Source organism: Dermacentor variabilis, chromosome 10 (assembly GCF_050947875.1).
Source record: "Dermacentor variabilis isolate Ectoservices chromosome 10, ASM5094787v1, whole genome shotgun sequence".
Taxonomy (NCBI): Eukaryota; Metazoa; Arthropoda; class Arachnida; order Ixodida; family Ixodidae; genus Dermacentor; species Dermacentor variabilis.
In genome coordinates, this window is record NC_134577.1 from 34801737 (window position 1) to 34824285 (window position 22549).

At 46.0% G+C, this 22549-nt stretch overlaps 1 protein-coding gene across 2 annotated transcripts; it reads left to right on the forward strand.

The window, feature by feature from the left end:
- The first annotated feature begins 141 nt into the window (after positions 1-141).
- Positions 142-21396, forward strand: LOC142560297 (uncharacterized). 2 transcript variants are annotated; one of them, XM_075672282.1, is made up of 4 exons: positions 142-521; positions 7854-8127; positions 9004-9226; positions 19641-21396. In XM_075672282.1, the coding sequence occupies exons 2-4, from the start codon at positions 7938-7940 to the stop codon at positions 21079-21081; spliced, it is 1854 nt and encodes a 617-aa protein (XP_075528397.1). In that variant the 5' UTR covers positions 142-521; positions 7854-7937; the 3' UTR covers positions 21082-21396. The 2 variants fall into 2 exon arrangements, with proteins under 2 accessions (XP_075528397.1, XP_075528398.1); XM_075672283.1 differs by lacking the exon at positions 142-521 and adding an exon at positions 938-1179.
- The last annotated feature ends 1153 nt before the right edge of the window (positions 21397-22549 follow it).

Sequence of the window (22549 nt, forward strand, 5' to 3'; positions counted from 1 at the left end):
GCCGAATAACGCAGCCAGCGTAGCGCCTGCTAGCCAGCGTTCAAAACGCGCGCACCCAAAACCGAAACCGGAACGAGTTAATCCCATCCGCTTGGTGCGCTACAGTCAATTCATCCGTATTCGTCCGCTGGTCTCCGCTCTTGTTTTTGTGCACTCTATATGATGGTGCAGCTCATAGTACAGCTGTGCTGTGATACGTAGGTAGAAAGCGGTTCCTTATGTTGTCCTGATAGGCCGATAGACCTTCTGAGGTGCAGAAGGGTCGAGCGTGTCATAGCGTGTGGTCCGTACATTCGAGCAGAAGGATCGTTGGGTGTAGCGCGTTGCCGGATTATACCCGGAACGCTCGGTGCCTGCTACATACTTCGGTGGGCCGCAGTAGCGCGAGGGAACCGGGAAAACCACGGCACAAGACAGAGCGCGTTCGGACGTATGCGGCGCTCGTTCGAGAAGGCCACATGCCAGCGTGCTCACTGTAGCATCCACCCGACCTGCGGCAGCGCGCGGAGGCAGTAACCGAGGTGAGTTCCTTTTCGTCGCCCAGTCGCATGGCTCTTTAATGGTCGGACCGGTTATTCCTGCTGCATTTGCCCACAGATTGGCGCACAGATCGGACCCGTTAGCGCTAAACTTTGCGTGACAAGTTGACGGGTCCCCGCGCCGGTGCCTCGCGGCCGGCGTGATTTCATTACTTGTTGTCAGCAGCTGCCATTTGTTCTGGTGTCTCAGCGTTCTCGCGGGCGGATTCCGAAAATGGTGCAGTTTACACAGCGCTAAAAGCCGCACGGTGTTATGGGGTGGAGGGCTCTAGCAGCGTTCTCTCGTGACGTTTCGAGACACTATAGCGTTGAGACGACTTTGACTTCTGCTGATCGCCCTACACGTCGCCTCTGTTCGCTTTACCGGCCCCAGCTGGTTCTAGGTGACCTGGGAGATTGTACGGCTGCAACGATGAAAGCTGACAGCGTGGTCCAGCAGCGCAACCTGCGTGGAATGCCTTTATGAACAGGGCGTCGGTGATGAACCATCACCACGAACAGCCAACGAACAGATAGTACTTCCTAGGAATGCGAGAACGCATTTATCCTGTTTTGATGTCTTTGTTGTGTCAGTTACTCAGATATACGTCTGCGAAGGTTTCCAAGGCGAATAACTTGCGGCAGAAAGGAAGCTAGGTGGGTACGTGTCTCGCCTTGCTTCAATAATAATAATAATAATAATAATAATAATAATAACTCGCCATCTCGGCTCTGCGAAAGTGGATGTACGGCGAAGCTATTGAAAACCACCACCACTACAAATACCCAGCGGGGTGTGCAATGCTTTATTGCTTCAGAGTAATGGGAGTGATGGTAATTTTGACAGCACGCCACTGCTGGTCGTATTGCAGCCCGAACTATGCCTTGCCCACCGATAGCGGTGCTGCAACAACAATGAAATCAGTTGCTAGGTTGGTTATATTATATACAAAACACATGCGCTACGTGCTTGCATTTCACAGACGGTAACCGAGCCAACACATGTAACCCACGAAACTGCTAGCACCCTAGACCTCATAGTAAACCAGCCATCCTGAAAGCATGTCCTCTGTTAGCAGCATGAAGTAAGCTATCATAAACTAATTCACGCTGTTTTCTCTATTCGACCTACAGTACATCCCTCACATCAGAAAAGCACCCGCCTGCACCAAAAAAAAAAAATTATGCCATGATCCACAACAAGTTAGTTACATTCTGCCTCACATTTGAATCAGGCTTTCAAAATCACTCGACACAAGAAAACTGGTTGCTTTTCCAATACAGAATGAACAACCTTGTTGCGCAGTTTATTTATACACTCTCACTTCGCACTAATCGCAATTGACCATGGTTCAACAATGCACTTGAAAGAACTTGATAACAAAAATAAACTTCTGTTCTCCTCCACTAAACTAAGATCAGGCTCTAGTTCCTGGGAAAAATACCACAAAGCAGAACACCTCAACTTTACAGCCATCTGGCAAAAGAAGCACTATTTCTTTTTTACTGGAAAGCTGTATGCCTTTTCGACTAAAGCATTTGTCCTGTCTGGGCAGAAATAATCTCTTTCCTGGGCCAATGCCGGAAGTTGTGCAATTGCCCGCTGCGGTGGCTTAGTGGCTATGGCGTTCTGCAGCTAAGCACGAAGTCGCAGGATCAAATCCCCTACCATGGTGGCTGCATTTGGGGGAATGCGAAACCCCTGTGTCTCGTGCATTGGAGGCACGTTACAGATCCCCTGGTGGTTAAAATTCATCCGGAGTCGCCCTACTATGGCATGCCTCATAATCAAATCGTGGTTTTGGCACATAAAATCCTTGAATTTGGAGGTAGTGCAATCATAGGCTGAAATTTAAGTGAAAAGTGTGCAGATCCTTTCAAATCGCACATACAGTGCATACTGCATAAGTCGTTTCGATAGAGAAAAGTATACAAAATTTGTAGGACACTTAACCTTTACCTTTAAGTGTGGAATGCTATAGCATTGAAAGATCCCTGACTGTTTCTCATGCTTCCTGGCAAGTGCAGCTTATGTAACCGCAATGTTTACTGAGAAATGCTGATAGCGAATGCTATGCGAGAAGAGGGCGAGCTTTCTGGTAAAAATGGGGCCTGTGTGAAAAATGTGTGAAGGCGAGCGCCACCTGGGTGGTGTTGCGAAGAACCGGGCACGCAGCTCTATAAATGGTAAAAACACGGCAAGAGGGGTTTGCATTTGCGTTTAGGCGTATATTCAAGTTAGAATCCGACTCTATCATGTCTGTAGGTTGTGTGTTAGTTATCTTTACAATTTTTCTGATGCATTTGACTTCGAGAAATTCAATTATTTCAGTAACATTTCACGTTACACAGAGGACATGTGTGGTTGGGTGTACGTGGTTTGCAATGATTTTTTTGCTCACAAGACAGTCGACGAGGGACGCCGATGCTGGATTTTCTGCGACACAGGGCCCTTAACGCTATCACGTTAAAGCATGTCTGGGTGATAGATGATAAGGATGATAGATAACGTGGTGATTAACAATGGGAAGCGTAGAATGATTTATAATGACATTTGTAACAGAGGGCGTGACATCAATTACCCATATAAAGTATAAACTAAAGTGCAGCTTGTAACACAGGACGTGATGTCACTACGTTAGATGTATATAGGGTGTTTCACTTAACTTGAACCAAGGATTTTAAAAAAAGTGGTTAACTGCAACCGAATGAAACCAAGGACATATGGTTTGCCGTCATATGGCACTCCTTAGGGTGTTTTTTATATTGAGCTTATTCAGTTAACTAAGATCGATTACGCAAATTTTTTAATATTCACTTTACGGCCAAGTGTATTTTGTTACATTGTAGAGGGCATTCAAAAACAACCAATGTAATTTTTGGTGGCAGTGTACATGCTGCGTAACGATTTTTTCCGGCGTTTAAAGATAGCCCGCCCAATATGAAATAAAACAATGTGACTTTTCTCGTGCGCTACCGTATTGTAGTGCTCTCAACTGTGGAAAAAAACGTGCACATGGACCATGGCGAACTGAGCAGCCACGGCTCTGGGCATTGGCTTCATGGTGCGTCGGCATCTTTGGTGGTGGCACACGAAAAGGAAGCACCGTTGTTCCTGATAAGCAATGGACTCGACATAAGGTTGAGCGTGCTGCAATACGATAGCGCACAGGCGCAGTCACATGGTTTTATTTCATATTTTGCGGGCTTTCTTTAGACAGCAGAAGAAATAACCACATAGCATGTACGTTGGCACAAAAAATGGGATTGGTCATTTTGAAATGCCCTCTACAACATAAGGAAACACACTTTGCCCTTACAGGAATATTAAGGTTTTGCATAATCATCTTAGTTAATTGACTTATTAAGCACAATATAAAATGTGTCCTAAGGAGCGCCACATGATGGCGAATCATATGTCGTTGGTTTCATTCAGTTGCAGTTAACCACATTTTTAAGTCCTTGGTTCAAGTTTTGTGAAACACCCTCTATAAAGAGGCCTGGTAAGGCATTGCGTTTGTGTTGCGACTGTGCTATGAGAAGGCCACATATAGTGAGGACAGCTAAAAAGCAGCATGCAGTGAAGAGAACAGGGACAACAACGTGAACAACGGCGTCATGTTCAAGCCACAGATGGACATCGTGTCCAGGATGCTCAGCGCAGGCGCAGCGGGTTGATGATGAATGTCGTGAAGCTGAAAACGCATCCAGTTGATCAAAGCACAATGCAATCAATCGTTTCAAGGGTGCATATTCTAAATTTAAATTTCTCGCCACAGAACTTGAATATAGTTGTTCCCTGTGTGGTCGACTGTAGTTAAGTGCATTTCGCTTTTCTCAATTTCCCTTTGTAGGTGCATGAAGTAGCAGCACAAGCCAGGTAGCAGGCCGTTGAAATGTCTTTGGCTAATAATTAGGTAAATTGCATGTGAATGTTACCATGTGAGTAACTTCAAGCCATGTCGCAATGGGTAATTGGTGTAGATGTTTACATCTTCACTGTCCAACCAGTTCCACAACATAGATAGGAGCCCAAGCTGTTTCATTTAGGCTTACCTTGCATGCAAACTGGTGAAACAAAATTCTGCGAAGTGATGAACCTCCAGCCATCTCCAGCTGTCAGAATTTCCAATGATGGTGAAACTTTGGCTGACCTCGGCTGTGCCACTGTGTTCAACAGTGCTTTTTTTTTTTCTGTTTTCACCACCGAACCACATGTGCCTCTTCCTACTTTCTGCATTCCTGCCCTCTTACAGGTCGGAGATTATTTTTTCACCAGATGGAATATCCGCACTGATTCACTACCTCAAGCTATCCTCGTTGGCCGGTAACAACGAAATCACCTCAAAGCTTCGGGATGTATCTCCGGGATGTATCTAGCCTTGCTGTTTTCAAAATCACTATCATCAGGCACCTTACCAGGCATGTGGGAAATGGGCAAGGTTGTTCGAGTCTACAAATTCGGTAACCTTGAACCACTCTTAAACTATTGTCCCATTTTCATAACTAGTGTTTCTTGCAAAATCCGGAAGATGCTATGTACTCGCACGCAATTAATTTTCTAGATAGCAGTGACTTTTTCCACCCCTCACAACATGGTTTTTGCAAATGCCTGTCATGTGACACTCAATTAGTTACCTTTCCTTCATGACCTACATTCAAAGCATGATACAGCATTCACACACAAACAGATATTATCTTGCTTGATTTTGCAATGGTGTTTAATAAAGGAGCCCATCATTTTTCTTAATGACCGCTCACAGAACATCGGTATTGACAGCACTACTTCAGACTTTCTTCCCTAACATCTGGTGTTCCTCAAGGTTCAGTATTGGGTCCCATCCTATTCTTAATGCATATAAACGATCTGCCATTACATGTTACCTCCGAAAATTGAATGTATGCTGATGACTGCACTATCTACCTATCAATCACTAAGATTAATGACCACTTGAAACCCTACTAGATGTTAACCGATGTCAGTTTCCCGTAGGCAAAATTGTTTCAACTTCTCTTACACAATTACTACCATTCCCTATTGACGCCGCGGATGCATTAAAATATCTAGGCATTACTATCACGCATGACCTAAACTGGTGCTCACATGTAGCTAAAATCGCATCATCTGCAAATCAAACCTTAGGATTTCTAAAACTTAATTTTCGCAGTGCTCCTTAACATAATAAATTACTAGCATACAAGGCGCTGGTTAAGTCGAAACTCGAATATGGCATCACGCATATGAAGTTTTTAACAGATTTACCTTACCAACGCATTATAATTCATACAAAATTGCACCACAAAGTTCAATAATATGGCATACTCCTATTATATCAGTGTGACACCATTAAAAGCAAAAGCAGGTTTAGACAACCTATCCCAGTGGTGATGTATAGCAAGCTTATTATTTCACAATTCTACACCAGTTCACTTTGTCATGTGCCTTATATTGTACCATCAGCATGCATATCACTGCACACAAGTCATCCACTAAACGTTACTCACCAACGTGCACATACTGTCACCTTTTCGTCATTTTTTCCCTCTGCGGCAGCAGAGTGGAACGGCCTTACCCACCACATCACTGATATCACTACTTCATCCTGCCTTCATGGACTAAATAAGTGATTAGTATATAATATTGTGGACATCCTTTAATTACATTTTTCTTGTATTCCCACCCCTTAGGTAATACCTCGCAAGGGGTTCTTAAGGATATAAAATGAAAATGAAAACAGTCCCTTTTCTTAAACCGAGTTTTGAGAGGAAAGTTTGCCGAATGTAATTTAAAGAAAGTTTTTACCACTGGTGGAATGGCGATTCGACGGACACGCTTAAGCACATCTTTGTAATAGCATTTCAAAAGTGAGGCGCACGAAAAATGTGTACACAGAACAATGTGTTCCATGAGTGCAGCATAAATTACTCTGTTTCTATAAGACATGTTACAGCTTCGCTTGGGCACCATCCAGAAGTAATTGTCATCTGTCGGGGATGTACGAACAACTTTCTGGGGCTTCTTGAAAATTTTTGCTTTTTGACGGCTCACTTTAGTATGGATGATATTTTCAGTGCCTCCTGCTTATTCCACAATCACACACATACCTCTCTCGTGCCAAAGCCAGCTTTGAAATGCTAAGTGCATGCACCCCATTCCACTTCCTCGTCTTCTTTCCTCTCATACTCTGAGGCGCTGTTAGACTTCGCTACATCTGGGACTGGCCCATTTTCCTCCGTACTTTACCCATGGTAAACTACGTGAAAATTGTGCGACATTGTACCAACTTCATGATCGCCCAAGTTAGAAATTGTGCAACCTTGTACCGACTTCACAATTGCTCAAGTTAATCAGTAGTTAACCTTTCTTCACAGGAATACAAATGGCATCATCGTTTTAACATACACCACGTGACATAGTCGTATGTATGTACAATTGCATGACACGTAGTCACTGATGACTTCACAGTCCATGTTCCTCTCGCTTACACTCATCCACTATATGTAGAAACCAACAATTATGTCATATAGTCGCGTCGAACGGCTGGCGTCGAAATCATGCCATTGCCATCGTGTAATAGTCGTCAATGCTGTGGTCCTCATTGACATGTACGTTTGCAACCCGCACACACACGCACACACACACGCATTACTGCGCAATGCACGAACACATTGGTCCACCTGGTATCGCATTGCAGAAACCCAAGCAATGCTTGATAGTCGGCTACCTGCTTTATATAAAATCGTTTCCCGCAGCACGTGGGATCTGGACTACCTTTTTTGTAACAGTTTATTGTGTATGCTTTCGAATAGCGACATTCGTCTTTCGACACAGTTTGGTTCAAAGTTTTTGTTTCCTGACACTTTCAGAGTGTTTGCACACTGATTATTGGCTGACGTTCCAATTATTGAAAGCTGCACCATTGTGTTTGAAAAGCACATTACAAGGTGTTGCAGAGAACTGCACTGATTGTGCGTTGTTTAAAGTGAATAGTTTTTTGTTTTCCCGCTTTTTACTTTACATTTCTGGTGCTTGGCACCTGCGCTTTTTTCACTGTTGCAAAGGCGCCAATGCAAAAGAGGCACGAGCGCAACTGAGTTGTGGGCCGCGCTCGTCACTGAATGCCGTTGGTGCTATTTATTACAAAAATACGACAACTTGCCCTATGCACTCTCGTCAGTGACACCGATCATGGTGGTGATTTATTGGCAACCACTTCGAAATGGGGCTGTGACCAGTATTCACCTAGCCGGTTTAAGCTAATAAGGTAACCTCTAGACATGCCTATTTGTCTAGCATCTTGCCTGTTTACACTTGATTTTTTCTTTCTTCCTTAGAACCGCTGACTGGTTAATGCTTCCATCTGCTTTGAATCCCGCCGCTTCTGGAAGGTGGACGCAGCCTACTGGTTTTGCTGGCTTATGGATGGACAAAAGCTTTATTTGAAGCCAATGACTGGTGGTTTCTCCTCTTGCGGGAGGCGATGGGGATTAGTCAGCCCGGAGGCCCTGCTCCCTGGCAGCTGCCTCGGCCTGCCCTGTGACCCAGACCTGCCCATCTGGGACGCAAGATGCAGCTTTGAACCTCGGAGTAGGCTGGATAAGTTGCTGGGTGAGTACCTTCGTGTTCCATTAAGATGTGCTGAGTTATTTCTGGGCTTGTGTTGCAGCATGTGCATGCTTCATTCTGTTACAAATGTTTGCTTCGGTGTTTCTGTTTTTAGGCTACCAGTTCGGCACTCTAATAGCAAAGCACTCCCCATTGATGATGATGAGAAATTGTAGCTGTGTACTTTGCATCGGGTAGGCATTCGGAAATGCCCTACCCTAGCGTGAAGCATCTAGTGCTCTCTTTTCTGTGGGCGTCCGTTCAACGCTGTGTAACTCACGATCTCCGAGATATCTGTGACCATGTGTAACTGGATAGGCACTGCTTTTGAAATACTGAAATCTCTCGAAAAAACAACTTTCAGTTTGCCTTAGAATTAGGGCGAACTGAGCCAGTTGGTAGGTGATCATCATTAACTTTTCAGTGGGAACAAAACTACACAACTTCTTAAGAGAGAACTGCATTTCACGAGTGCTGAATATTTGAATTTGATTGATATTTGAAAAAAAAAAGAAATTCAGTGAGGTCCCACTGAAAGGTCCTACTTGGAGGCAATTGCACAGCTTGTTCTATTTCTTGTTGGAAAAGCTAAACTATGCAGTAACTTTAGCTGGGCTGCACTTGCAATGTCCCCTAGCTTTCACAGCGTCATAAAGAGAGCGTGCATAGCATTTTCTTACAATGAAAGACTCCTTACGCAGCATTAAGCAAAGGACATCAACGCAGTAGTAACGACGATCACCTTTATGCTGCAGGAAACTCAATGGTAGACTCGAAACACTTGGAAGTCTATATGGTAGCACTTGTGCATTGTTGTGCCCGATACTATTGAAAAACAGAAAACCATGTTGATGTGCTGCTTTTATTGGGGACATCCAGACAAGGCCGAAAGCAGACCCTCTGGATCAGCAGTCGCAATGTCAAGCGACACCCCCGCCACTCCGCAACCCTCTGGATCAGCAGCCACGATGTCAAGCGACACCCCCGCCACTCCGCAACCCTCTGATTCAGCAGTCACAATGTCATGCGACACCCCCGCCACTCCGGAAACAAGCGATGCTGCCCCTTCAGGCGATCCAGCCACCACGAATGCCGACACAGGGTGAGCATATGGGAGCACTGCTATCACCACTGAACATTGGCTGGTGCAAAACATCCACACATCATTTTAATTATTGCTGGAGAGAATGAGCCAGCTTAGGTTGGTAGGGTGCAAGCAAAAGTTGACATCGACATCATAGCGAGGCATCTAAGATGAGCCACACACATTCCTAAGTACATTTTATTGATTAATTGATTTATTCGTTCATCCAGTTATTCACTAAGGGAGAGGTTAATTCATTTACTGACAGGCTATTTATTGATTGAGTGATTGATTAGTTAGTAGTGTTTAATTGACTGGGGAATCCACAAGGGTTCCTAATGAAGTTTTGCTGATTGGTCTTTTTATCAGTTGATTGACTGATCGGCTGACTATGCCGGTCAACCTGAATGGCTGATTGATTCTGTACCAATTCTCAAAGAAGTTCGGTTGATTATAAATTTAGTGAGTGAGGGATACATTCAAACATTCATTGACTGTCTGATTGAGTAAATTGATTTTTGACAAGGCTGATTGCTTCAATAAATATATCATTGACTCAGTTTACTGATTAACTGAATGGTTTATTGATTGGTTGACTGGTTAGATCCATAGCAGAAAGCTCATAGCAGAAATCGTAGCAGAAGCATAACAGAAATCTGATGCTGCAAAAATTTTTTAAATCCTTCAACTAAATTGAAGTTATCACACCGATACCCAGCTTTCTCTCTTTTAATCTCCACTAGTCTGCTCAAAACTAATTAGTGGAGATCTCGGGACGGGGTAAAGCCCTGGCCAAAAGTTATGTTGTGGCACCCCATGGCAGCTGCGGTAAAATTTGCTGCGCAGCAGGCCGCTGCCATCTTGGAGGCCATGCGTAACTGTTGCAGTTAGATGCAGTGCAGAGCGAAAATAATTTAATTAAAAATTAGCAATCGTGTTACTGAGGAGGCTCTTATCGTCACGAAACTATCTAATAGCGTTGGCGAGTCCAGCTGCTTTTAACGATGCTGTGTGACGGCATTGCTGAAGTGAGGGCAAGATTTTGCTGTTTTTGACAAGAGATTGTAAATTCCACGCTGTATGCAGTGCAGTAACATTTGGCTCACACGTTGCAGCTTGGCCCCCTCCTCATAAAATTTGTCGAGGGATCAAATACATGAATAATAAATGCATCGCCGTTGCCAGAGATGCTGCAAACGAATTTTTGAATGTTATGCACTGTCAAGACAGACAAGTAAAATGTGTATCTTTTCATAAAAGAATACACTTGTACGTCCCAAAATTTAGGCCCGAAATAACCGATATCAATGCTTCCATGTTTTTTGTCTATTTAATAAGTAAAGAAAATATCACACAAACTTCAGAACTATATCAGTTCGAAACCAGCAAAGCAGTGCATGCCGCTGATATGAAAAGTATAAAAGCCGTGAAATGAACAAGTTGAGGAGAAATATTTCAATGAAACTTTGTCATTCATGAGCCTTGTTTACATTTTTGTACCTATGCAACGGCCAAGAAAAAATCTCAATGACGCTGTCCTTTATTCCAATGTATTGCGCAGGAGCAGCTGTCACCGGTAGTGTATTGTAATGGCACCGAAATTATAGTCTGAAAAGAGAGGAAATATATATAAAGCAGGAGTTCTTGAATATCTACGAGCGTGAGTCAATTGAAAGTGAGCCAATGCGAATATATGACAAACGGTGTGACAAACAGTGACCTGGTCTGAAAAAGTGCTGGCGGGAACATCCACACAACCCATGCTATCCGCTCACCATGAGCAACAAATAAAAGAACTAAGAAAGAAAAATCAACAGTTGAGAGCAATGCTGCAGCGAATACTCGCACGACTACCACCAGAGCAACGAGATATACAGCCACCACCAACGCCACGGCAATATCAATCAGAGACGCCAGCAGACTGATAAAGATGTGCGCGTTCTAACAGTCGGGTCGGGCGATCAATTAGAAAATCACGGCAAACTCCAGAAAGTCGCAACACGCGGGACCTGCACAGACCCAGCAGAACCAGGCACCGTCAGTGTCAAAACCGCTAACAGCCCAAGACTGCATATGCACAGGTGCTGAGCATCCTAAGGCAGGAAAGACACACTGAGACCCAGCACCTCGGAAAGAACCTACAGGAGGAATTTCAGATAGTAACGAATGCAATACAAACTCAGATGCAAGCGATATTAACGGAAATTCAAATATTCAGAAGCAACATGATGAACCTAAAAAGCATAAGCCAGCAGATGAAAGATGACGGCACGGCCTATACGCATCCAATGGAACTGTCCAAGTTTTGCGCAGAATGGATCCACACTAAGGCAGCAAATAAAAAAATTAAAAATTAAGAAAGGCTGCGAAAGAAATCAAGAAAGAATAAGAAATCAAGGGCAAAGGAAACCAACAAGTGCATGGCCAAGCCGCTCTTTTAGTTAGACATGATTGCTCCGCAACCGAACTGCAATTACCAGATTTGTGTAATGATTTCAGAGAAATTGTGGCAGTAAAACTATGTCCGCGCGGCCACCGGCCAATCGTTGCCGTCTCCACATACTACAGACCCCTAACGGGCAAGCACCGGAATGACTCCTACCAATGGCTCAGTAAGGTGCAGGCACAAGCCGGAGACCTTTCCATTCTAGTGAGGGGAGACCTTAACGCCAAGCATGAAACATGGGGCTACGCCAAAGCTGACCCGAGAGGACGCATACTGCACGATGCAATAGAAATGTCAACGCTGGACATATGCAACACACCAGAAACACCAACCCGCATAGGGCTACACGCGCGACAAGACACAACGCCCTATTGGACACTAGCCACTCCAGGGTTCATAAGGCCATGGGACATAGAATCGACGACATGGTGAAGCAACCATTTACCAATAATCATCATGCCCAATCGCAGAAAGTTCCGAGAAAGGAGAGAAATGGTGTTTTTTTACGGGAAAAAATTTCGTTTGCAGACTTTGAACAATTCAGCGCCATGATAGTGGAGGCACGGCCGGAGGCCAGAGAAACTATCCCATGCGATGACACTACAACTCACATGGATATGCACCTTGCAAATCTATGGCGGAAGGTCAACCGCCTCACACAGTGTGTATCGGTATAAAGGAAAGCATCACAAAGATCTAATGCGCCTTAAACATCAATACCGACTCATCAAGGAATACCAACAACTCGAAGCAGACACGTGGCACAATATGTGCGTGAAGCTTGGCCAGGAATCCGGTCCAAAAAGGCTATGGCAGACTTTAAGGAGCCTGCTTGGGAGCAAGAAAGGCGCGCCTCCTCTCGCGACGCTCCTTTTGCGAGAAGAGCCTGCCGTGCTGGAGGACCGCATCATCCACACTTATTTACACTTGCTGCCGAGGCGCCTCCAGAGCCGCTGCCTTCTGCCACGATAGACAATGCGAAAGAGGAGCTAGACATGCCCTTTATGCTGAGTGAACTCGTAGCGGCTTTTGCACAAGGCAAAATGAAGTCAGCTCCCAGGCGTGATGGAGTGACTTCGCAAGAACTTCGAAACCTCAGCAATGAAGCTCAAGAACCGCTCTTAACAATTGTCAATGAATCCTGGGAATCCGGACTATTGCCAGATTCACTAAATCTATCTCTCATCTACCCTATACTGAAGCCAGGCGAAGACCACACAAAACCAGCTAACCTACGCCCCATAACTCTAACGTCAACTGTCTGCAAATTGATAGAAAGAATGCTACACACAAGAATGCAGCACTACACCGAATATGTACAACCGGGTTTGCATCCTGCGCAGGCAGGTTTTCGGCCGAACATGGGCACACATGACTGCCTTTGGTTGCTCTGTAGAGTGAGCAACCGCAAGTCTTGCAAACAGATGCCTGACTAGATTCTTGCAGTCTATATGCGTAAAGCATTCAATAACGTGAAACAAGAGGTCATCTTACAGGAATTGGCAACCAGGTACCCTAGCCAAAGAACATACAGCTTCCTCCAAAGCAGACCAATCCAGCTCCATGGCAAGGCACCGGGATGGAGTCCGAAGACCTACTACTTGGATAGGGGAGTGCCCCAGGGCTCCATTCTCGGACCTATGCTATTCAATCTGGCCATGACATGGGTGGCAGAAAGTCTTGAGCGAGACAATTCGGCCGGTTTTACTATTTACGCCGATGATTTAACAATATGGACGGAAGCTGCGGAATATTCCTATATACAGAGCATGCAAACTGAACTGCAAACAGCGATCCTGAGCTTTAGCAACACTTTAGATAACCTTGGACTGCAACTCTCGCCAGAGGAGACGGAATTGATCAGCGTAGACGGAAACAAAGCAACCAATGTAAATAACCAGATCACTTTACACATCAGCCAAAGCGATATTACGTCGACCAATGGACCAATTAGGATCCTCGGAGCACAGATTGCTAGCTGCAACAGCCCCCAGCTATGGATTTGCACACTAAAGCAAAAATGGAGACCGCTGTTGCACATGGTTAGACGAATATCGAGCAAGTATGGCAGAGCACGTCAGAAAGCGTGCCAAATGCTTCCAAAAGTGGTCATGGTTTGAAGGATTCTTTAAGGGGCACCCGGGTTCAAATTCTCTGAATGAGACCTCGGCGATATCAAAAAGTTACACAGGGCCACCCTCCGTACGATCACTGGGCTACCGAAGCACACGAGGAACAAGGACCTGCTCAAGCTCGTAACGATTCCACCCATATGGTACATAATCAATGAATCACGAATTCGAATTCAATCACAGTTGGAGAACACGACTCAAGGAAAACAGATCATGGCATGGGACAAACAAGTCCATGGAAACACCACTGGGCATACGGAGGTAACAACGCTCTATCGCCAGACGAAACATCGAAGCTAGAAAAATATCTGAAAAGAGATTGGAACTAAGAATGCCGCAGCACACCATTGACATCTACATGAATGCTGCAATCACAAACGACATAGCAGGCATGGCCGGGGTTAGCACATCTGCACCCCAATGCAATGGCTATCACACATGTGAGCTTCCAGGGGATGCAACCTTGCATGCTGAACTCTTAGCCCTTACTGATTTGTACGAAGCGGTGACTGAATTAACGGTGCCTACGACAGATGATGCTGCTGCCACTAACACCAGAAAAAAGCTAAAGAGAATACAGGACAGTGGGGCAAAGGTTGAAATTCTATAGACACCAGGGCACACCGGCACGGATGGGGGCAACGCAGCCGTTCACATATTTGCCGCGCAAGTGGGTGGGCTTGATTACACGTACCAGCTCCCCACACTCCATTTCCTCGCCAAACTGCACAGACCAAAATCCATACCTAAGGATATTGACCAAAGGCTCTCCTAGCAAAGCACTGATGCATTACATTCGCACTAAAACAAAAGCAGACAGTTAACGAAGACTATTAGAAGCTACACCAGTACATGTGTTTGATGACAAGAGTGGGCTTACTCGCATGGAAGAGGTTTTTTTGAATAAGGTTATGGCCAACGCTGCATACACAACACACATTCTTGAGAAATGGCATCAAACCAGCCAAGCTACGATTGCGAACACTTATACCCGATGCATACATTGCCAGGAGTCATGCAGAGCAGACTTGCAACACCTCACTTGGAGCTGGGCAGCGTTTTCACAAGGGAGATCCAAATCCAACATTCAACATTTACTACACGGAGACATTAGAACACTAGGAATTGGAATACAAACTAACCCTGAAACACAGGAAGCCATTGCGACATATGGCAGACAAAGTGGCTTATTTTGAGTAGCGTAGAAGGGGTTGACCAGCCCATGCGAGAGCGGTGGAACTAAACATGCACCTGAGTCTGCAAAAAGTGGAAAATCAAAGACTGAGATGAAGATGTGCTTCTGCCAACAATCTGGGAACCCACATTGCTTTCCCACCTAATCCCCATCAGCGGCGTAGAGCCGTCCCCTTCCTTAAAATAAAGGTTTTATTCATACATTTAAAAGTAGTCTCCATGAGCATTTAGACAATTGACCCCCTGACTAACGAGTCGCGCGATTCCCGTCTCATAAAGATCCTTGGGTTGCTGCTTCAACATACGGTATCTGTAACTGACTCTTTCATGTCATTGTCCGACATGAGTCTAATTCCCTTGAGCTGTTTTTTCAATTTTCCCAAAATGTGCAACTAGCATGGCGACAGGTCTCGGCTGTATGGAGGATGTTGCAGTGTTTCCCACTTGAACTTTGCCAGTTTTGTATTAACCACATCAGTGACATGGGGACGTGCATTGTCGTGGAACAAGGTGACTCCATTTGTCAATTTTCCATGTTTGTTCTTGATTGCGACACGCAGCCAAACTGACGTTTCACAATATATTGGAAACGATTGAGAGTCTCTCCAGGTTTAGCAAATTCAATCAGTAATGGCTCCTGACGATCGACAAATAAAAGTCAACAACACCTTCCCGGCGGAAATGACGGCTTTTGCTTTCTTTGGGGGTGGTGTATTCGAATGTTTCCATTGTGAGCTTCGCCGTCGTGTTTCAGGCTCGTAGTAGTGGCATGATGGTTCGTCTTCGATCACAATTGCAGACAAGAAATCGTCACCCTCATTGTGATACCGGATCAGATGAGTCAAGGAAGCACCGAACCTCTCTGTCTACTGGCGATGATTCAAAATCTTGGGCATCCATTGCGCACATAAGAGCCGATAACTGAGTTGTTCGTGAATACTATGAACCAAACTGTGACTGATGTTCACACGCTCTGCCAGTACGATGCGTATCCTCCATTCTTGTCGAATCAGCTCATCAACCTTTGCAATTGTGTTGGGGGTGATTGCACAGTAGCTTTGGCCCAGTCTTGGATCGTCTTTGCAACTTTCACATCTTTCTTTGAACCGTTTGCTCCAAGGCTTCACAGTGGCCAATGAAATGCAATGTTCAACGTACACAGCAGCCCTACAGTGACTAATTTCTTTTTGGGAAACACCTTTAGCTGTGAAAGACCTCACGACACCACGCTGTCCAACTTTTGGAGCATCCATTATGTCACATAACCATGTTCAACCCAATGTATAAGAGCAATAAAGAACATTTATCCTCAAACCTGCATGTCACTTTTATAAATGAGAGACAGAGAACCATACGCAAACTGCTCGGTATCCTACACCGGCGAGACGAGACTTTCCGGAGAGGTTGTGCTCGAGCGAACGCATTGCAATCTGTTGAGTCCACACAGTGAAGGCTGCGAGCGACCATTGTTTCTTTTCCTCGTCTGCTATCCAGAAACCGTCCAAAACTCTGCCAGGCGAAAATCCACTCGGCCAGAGAACAACGAACGCGCACCAAAGGGCGCCGCGTGGTGGTCGGGGCAACGCGAGAAAAACGCATGCGCTCTGGCTGGCTCTGGTAGCGTGCGGGTGGCGAGAACAAAAAAATTGAAGAGGCTCAATGTGTCCTCACTGATAAACGTCAAAGTAGAACCTGATGGATGACATGGATGCTTTGGTGCAGGTGAAGTGTTGGTGTTCTTTTCTGTGACATGACGGCACAAATGAAGCACCATAACGTTCCGTCTCATCGGACCTGGCTACGTGCTTCTCAACTTGTCTGATATTGTGTTGATTTGGCTTGTCTGGTTGTATGGTTCGATGTACAACTTTAGAAAAGTTGGTGCACCTTTGCCGCGAGATGCCGCGACGAGCCCACTTGTCATCAAAATGCCCTTGAAACTTCGTGCTCAGATGGGGCTGCTTTCGTTATGTGACTCCCAGTGCATGGGCGTTACCGCGAAATCTAGCACGAGTTTGCAATGTTCACGCTGAAATGTCTTTTCGAGTGTGAAAAAGACATTCTAAACAAAACCCAGAAAGATTTCCGGCGCCGGGAGTTGTTTTAGTCGGCGGTGCATAACAGCACGAGAAAATTTCGGAGGGTGGGTTCGACTTACAATCGAAGCCAAAACATGGCACTGCAAAAAAAAAAAGCGAGACCAACGGGATATCAGGGGAGCTAGCTGCACCCCTGATAGCCAGGTATCCAAGTTGGCATAAAAATTGTTTAATGAATTGGCACATGGGGTGAAGGATGTTCATTGAAGAACAGTACATAACCAGTGGCATACCTTGTGGCATATGCCACTAGGTATATGCGGCAGTTATACTGGGCATGTGCCGAGTGACTGCCGGAGCACAAACCAAGTGACGCATGCTCAATTTGGTGTACATCGATAAGGTTCATTGAAGAGCAGCCTATACCCTGTGGCACATACGCAGTCACAAATACACACGTGAATGGCCCACAGTTTTAGACTTCGCCACCTTTGGGATCACTTTAGACTTAACTTACCTTCGGTGTTACTATACTCATTATTCATTATTTTCACGTTTGTAACCACTGCATTTAATTGTCTCTGTATTTTCACGCTTAGCAAAAACATGTTACCATGTTTACACAATTGTAAGCAGACCTATTTCTTAAAATTTGAAAATCTGAAGAGGAGAGGGGGGGGGGTGTCAACTTACAATCAAAACCAAAACATGGCACTGAAAAAAAAAAAGCGGCACCAACGGGATTATCAGGGGAGCTACAATGTAGTTAGAGTTTTATGTTTGCTCTACGGCCCTACCTTTAGCTCTCCACTATCCTGCGCATTTGTTCACTTTTTGGAAGGGTTTTTCAACATTTCTGAGAGTTTTACAGCGCACACAGCACTCATTGGGGGATGTTGATAGTTCATGGAAGTGCCGCTGTTCCATTTGCGGCAGCACCCTCAGAACAGCGACACTTGTGGGGAGTATTGATGGTTCATGGAAGAGCAGGCACCGCTCACATGTTTCTCTTTTCCTGTAGCTCTTTAGTTGCATGCCTTCGATTTGGCTTCCAGCCACATGCTACTACCATGCTTCCTCAGTTGTCATGAGTGCTTTGAGTCCACTAAACATGTGGCACTTGTTCATAGCAGCGTTCAAGAGGGCTGCCATCCTTTATGCTGAAGAAACAAATAACTGCACAGCAGGCCGCAAGTTTGGTGTTTCTTAATAAGCGGTGCGAGAGTGGCGACTGTAGCGAAGCAAAGTTTTCCCCTGTGACGGCAAGCGAAGAGGTTTCCTTGGGCTGAAGTCGGGACGCTTTCCGGAGCTGAAGGCCAACCATACGTCGGTGAAATACGTGATCGGTCCCTGCCAGTTACGTGTGACATGGCCATGAGGTGAGCCTGGATCTTCGCCTTTTAAGGACCTGCTCCACTGTGAGTATGAATGGCTGGTGGCAGAAGACCGCGAACTTACGCCACCTGGACATGTCAAAAGAGCCTTCCTGACGGCATTGAGAATGGCAGCATTAGTGAGGACGATGGTACAAGTGAGGACGAGTAATCCAGTGACCATGCCAGCTACTAATAAATTTTCGTTATGGAATGCGCCCGCAGGTGTGCTCTCCTTTTCTTTTTTCCCTGTCGCACACAATATGGGAGCGGTCGACTTACATTCGAGTTGACTTACAATCGTGTAAATATGTTATTGTATAGGCTACACCATATTGCAGTGTATGTCATTGCTGATGTATGTCACTTCAACTATTGCTTTGTATCAGGTGATTGTAGACAGGTGTCCTGTGCCACGTCCGGCAGATATGTTTCCGTTGGTCCCAGTCTCTTGCAGAAATGTGCCAGATAAATTGGGATGAGGCCACAATCGCACATTCGCTGTTATTCTGTCTCCACAAACTGCAGCATGTGCTGCATTGCATAATGCATACGCATAAAGGCACATATGTGCTCGCACTGTTTCCATCAGGATATACAGACAGGAATGATGCGGGCGGATGAGTGCTAACATAGCTTACCAATGTCTTGCATTTTTTCCTTAACAAAAATCAAGCATTGCCATTGTCATTGTGACATCAATGTGTCGAGGCCTCAGAGTGCGCCTTTGCAAAAAAAGAAAGGTGCAATATTGCCGAAATTAGTAGTTATGTTTGCATCTCAGACGGCATAACTTGAGAAGGGTGTGGTGCATTAAAGTAACTATTGCATGACAGATTGATTCACAGGGTTGAATGTCCCAAAGCGATACCCTGGTTCAATGAGAAATGACACAGTGCAGGACTCAGAATTATGACCTGCTGCGGTAGTTTGACAGCTGCATGAAGTTAAGTATAAGAGTTTTTTTTTCCTTTTGATCTCTAGTCGAGGTTTCCAGAGGAGGTAATGGCAGCAGAGTCGGCGTATGCTACAGCCGCGGACGGAGTCCGGATAATGGAATGTAGAGCTGGTGGCTGTCCAAAATGCTCGTCGTCTTTATACATTAAGTCTATGGGGACGCTGGTAGTGCTGCGAAGCTGTCCAAATTACCTAGCATGTCCGAATTATCAGCGTCCAATTTATCGGTTGGCAACTGTACCAGCATGGGTGTTGGATGTTCATAACTTAATTTTTTGTGGGATCTTTCAGGAACCCTGCCACCACCAGCGCAGTGTGCTCAACGCCTCAACGACAACGCAAACCCAAGGGCGAAGGACCCCACGCATGTCCCATGTGTGAAAAGACCTTTGTCCGCAGATCGTGCGTCCAACGACACTTGAAGACCACGCATGAGGGCGAAAGACCTTACCAGTGCCCCATCTGCGAAAGGAGGTTCTCGCAGAAGGTGTCGCTCACAAGACACCAACACACACACAACGGCGAAAAGCTGCACGAGTGTTCCATGTGCGGAGGCAAATTTGCCTCCGAGAAAACCCTCAGCGCACACCAGCTGACGCACATCGGCGCAAGGCCGTACCAATGCCCCACCTGTCCAGCTGCGTTTGCCAGGAAGGACACGTTGAACTGTCACCTGCTTACTCACACCGGAGAGCGTCCACACAAATGCAATCTGTGCAGCGCAAGTTTTTCCGACAAGGCGGCACTCAGGCGTCACCGCCTCATTCACGTGCGTCAGGCCGTTGTCTCCGCGATCGAATCGGCGCGCCATTGCAATCTCGAAAGTCATGGTCAGGTGCCCATCACCTCAGATTCCCCACATTCATCTGGAACTTCTTCGCCCCTTATCACGCCACAAGCGGATGATGATGAACAGATGTATGTGAACGAGCAGTTCCCTTACCACTGCAGTCCATGTGGCAGGAACTTCGTTCGGAGGGAAACATTCACTAACCACATGAGACAACACGCAGATGGAAAGGTGCATGCCTGCAGCGATTGTCCAGTCACGTTTGCTCATAAAAGCCACCTGGACCGACACAAGCTCCAGCACTCCGGCAGGAAACCCTACGAATGCAACATGTGCGGTAGGAGGTTCACTAGGCCCTGGGGCCGGTCACGTCACTTGCGAGAAGCTTGCTGTGCTAGGGAGAAAATTGTTACAGGTGCACAGGCGACTGGCGAGGCTTCGCTGAGCAGCCACCAAATGCCAGCACTGTCAGAAGACAATGAAAACACCGCTTTAGGGCTTCATCTGTTCTACTTGCAGGCGGCTGGTAGGGCTTTAGTGAATAGCCACCAGATGCCACCACCCTCCGAAGGAGAGGATAACGCTTTAGGGCTTGATCAGTTCCACTCTGAGGTGGCTGTGAAGGCTTCACCAAGTGAACGCCGGACACCACCACCATCAGAAGGCGAGGATAACACCATCCTGGGGCTTGATCTGTTCCACTGCAATGTGGCTGACAAGGCTTCGCCAAGTGGCCGCCAAACAGTACCACCATCAGAAGACGACGGAAACACTGCTTTGGGACTTGAACTCTTTCACTCTGAGGTAGCTGTGAAGGCTTCGCCAAGTGAACACCGGATGTCACCAGCATCGGAAGACGAGAATAATGCGGTTCTAGGGCTTGATCTGTTTCACTGTGAAATGGCTGACAAGGCTTCGCCAAATGGAAAGGTGTGTTCATAACTTGGTCTGTCCTTTTGAGAGCCAATGGGTGTATCCTTCAAGGAGATTACTATCAAGCTTTCGCCAAAGAGCCACCAGATGTGTCCACCGTGAAGAAATTTGTTGCTGGTTTGTGGTTGGCAGTTATACCTTTATTTGCAGACTCAAGCAAATGCCCACTTTATCATGAAATACTGACACTGGACAGAATGTCTTCATTTCATTGTGCACTTCTCTAAACATGCAGTGATGAACCAAACAGCCAAGCAGCACCTTTAAATTATACTTCTGTTTCCTGAATATGTTACGTAATTTTTATAAAGGACTCGTGCCGAATATGTGTTTAAAAGAGCCCTTCATATAAGCCCCGTTTATTTCGGGAAATGCTTCAAATGCTAGCGCAGCTTTCATTTTGATATTTTTTTCATGTGCACTTAATCTCGTTATAACGAAGTCAAACGGGTGCCGATTTTTTTCGTTATAACCAGTAGTACGTTATAGCCACTGACTAGTTATTATACGGCTAATTATTGTACGCGAGGTTGTACTCACTACAAGTAAGTCATCGCAGAGGTAAGTCGAATCTCGTTAATTCGAGCTTCCGGTTTATTCGAACTGCAGCCGTGGTCCACTCAGTTATGTATGTTCGAATGGGCGAAAACGCCCGGTAATTCGAACGCGCAAGCATTTGCGACGGTCAATTCGAACGTACCGCGCTTCGACAACGTTTTTAGCGCGCCAAATCGCGAGCTGGTGCCTCCGACCAGCATTGCTCTGACCCTGCCATAGAGAGAAAGCTTAGGAAAAACCCCTCGACGCCGCGCGTGAAAAAAAAAATAAATCCGTGGCGGACATTTTCGCCCTTTCTCAAATCGCAAGGTCGCTGGTTCTGCGTCCCGTCGTAATGCCCCAGCCACATTAGAGAGTTTTAGTTTAGGGGACGTAAGCGCCTTGCGTCCTCTAACCTAAAACTCTCTATTAGCGGTAAAGCGCGCGCTGCGGGAGGCGTCGGTCCCGGGCCGATTTTTCGTGGCTAGTCGCGGTGGCAAGTGAGCTGTGGGCGCAGGAGACCAATAAGAGTGGTCCCTACAGTGACGTACGCGCGTGAAACTGGGATCATGCGGACCCGCCCGACTGCTCTGTTCATACTCGCGTCTGGTTCAGCCGGACCACTTGTTTCGCGTTATCGTCTGCTCGCTTCAGCTCTCGCTCGCGCTTGTTTTGATTGGCCTCGTTCGCGATTTTTTATTTTTTTTTCCAACGAGGCGTCTATGCCGAGACGTCCCGACCGAAGCGTTGTTGGAGACAGTGCGCCTTATCCGATTTAGTACAATACAGACCCTGTATATAAGGACGCAAAGGCGACACCCAATACCTCATTTTCCTTGTCTTTTGAACGCGGCGCCGCCGCAACAGAAGGGAGCACACCAACATGATTATAATCAGCGGCTTCGTCGTCTCCATAAGACATGAGTGGCGTTAAGAACGC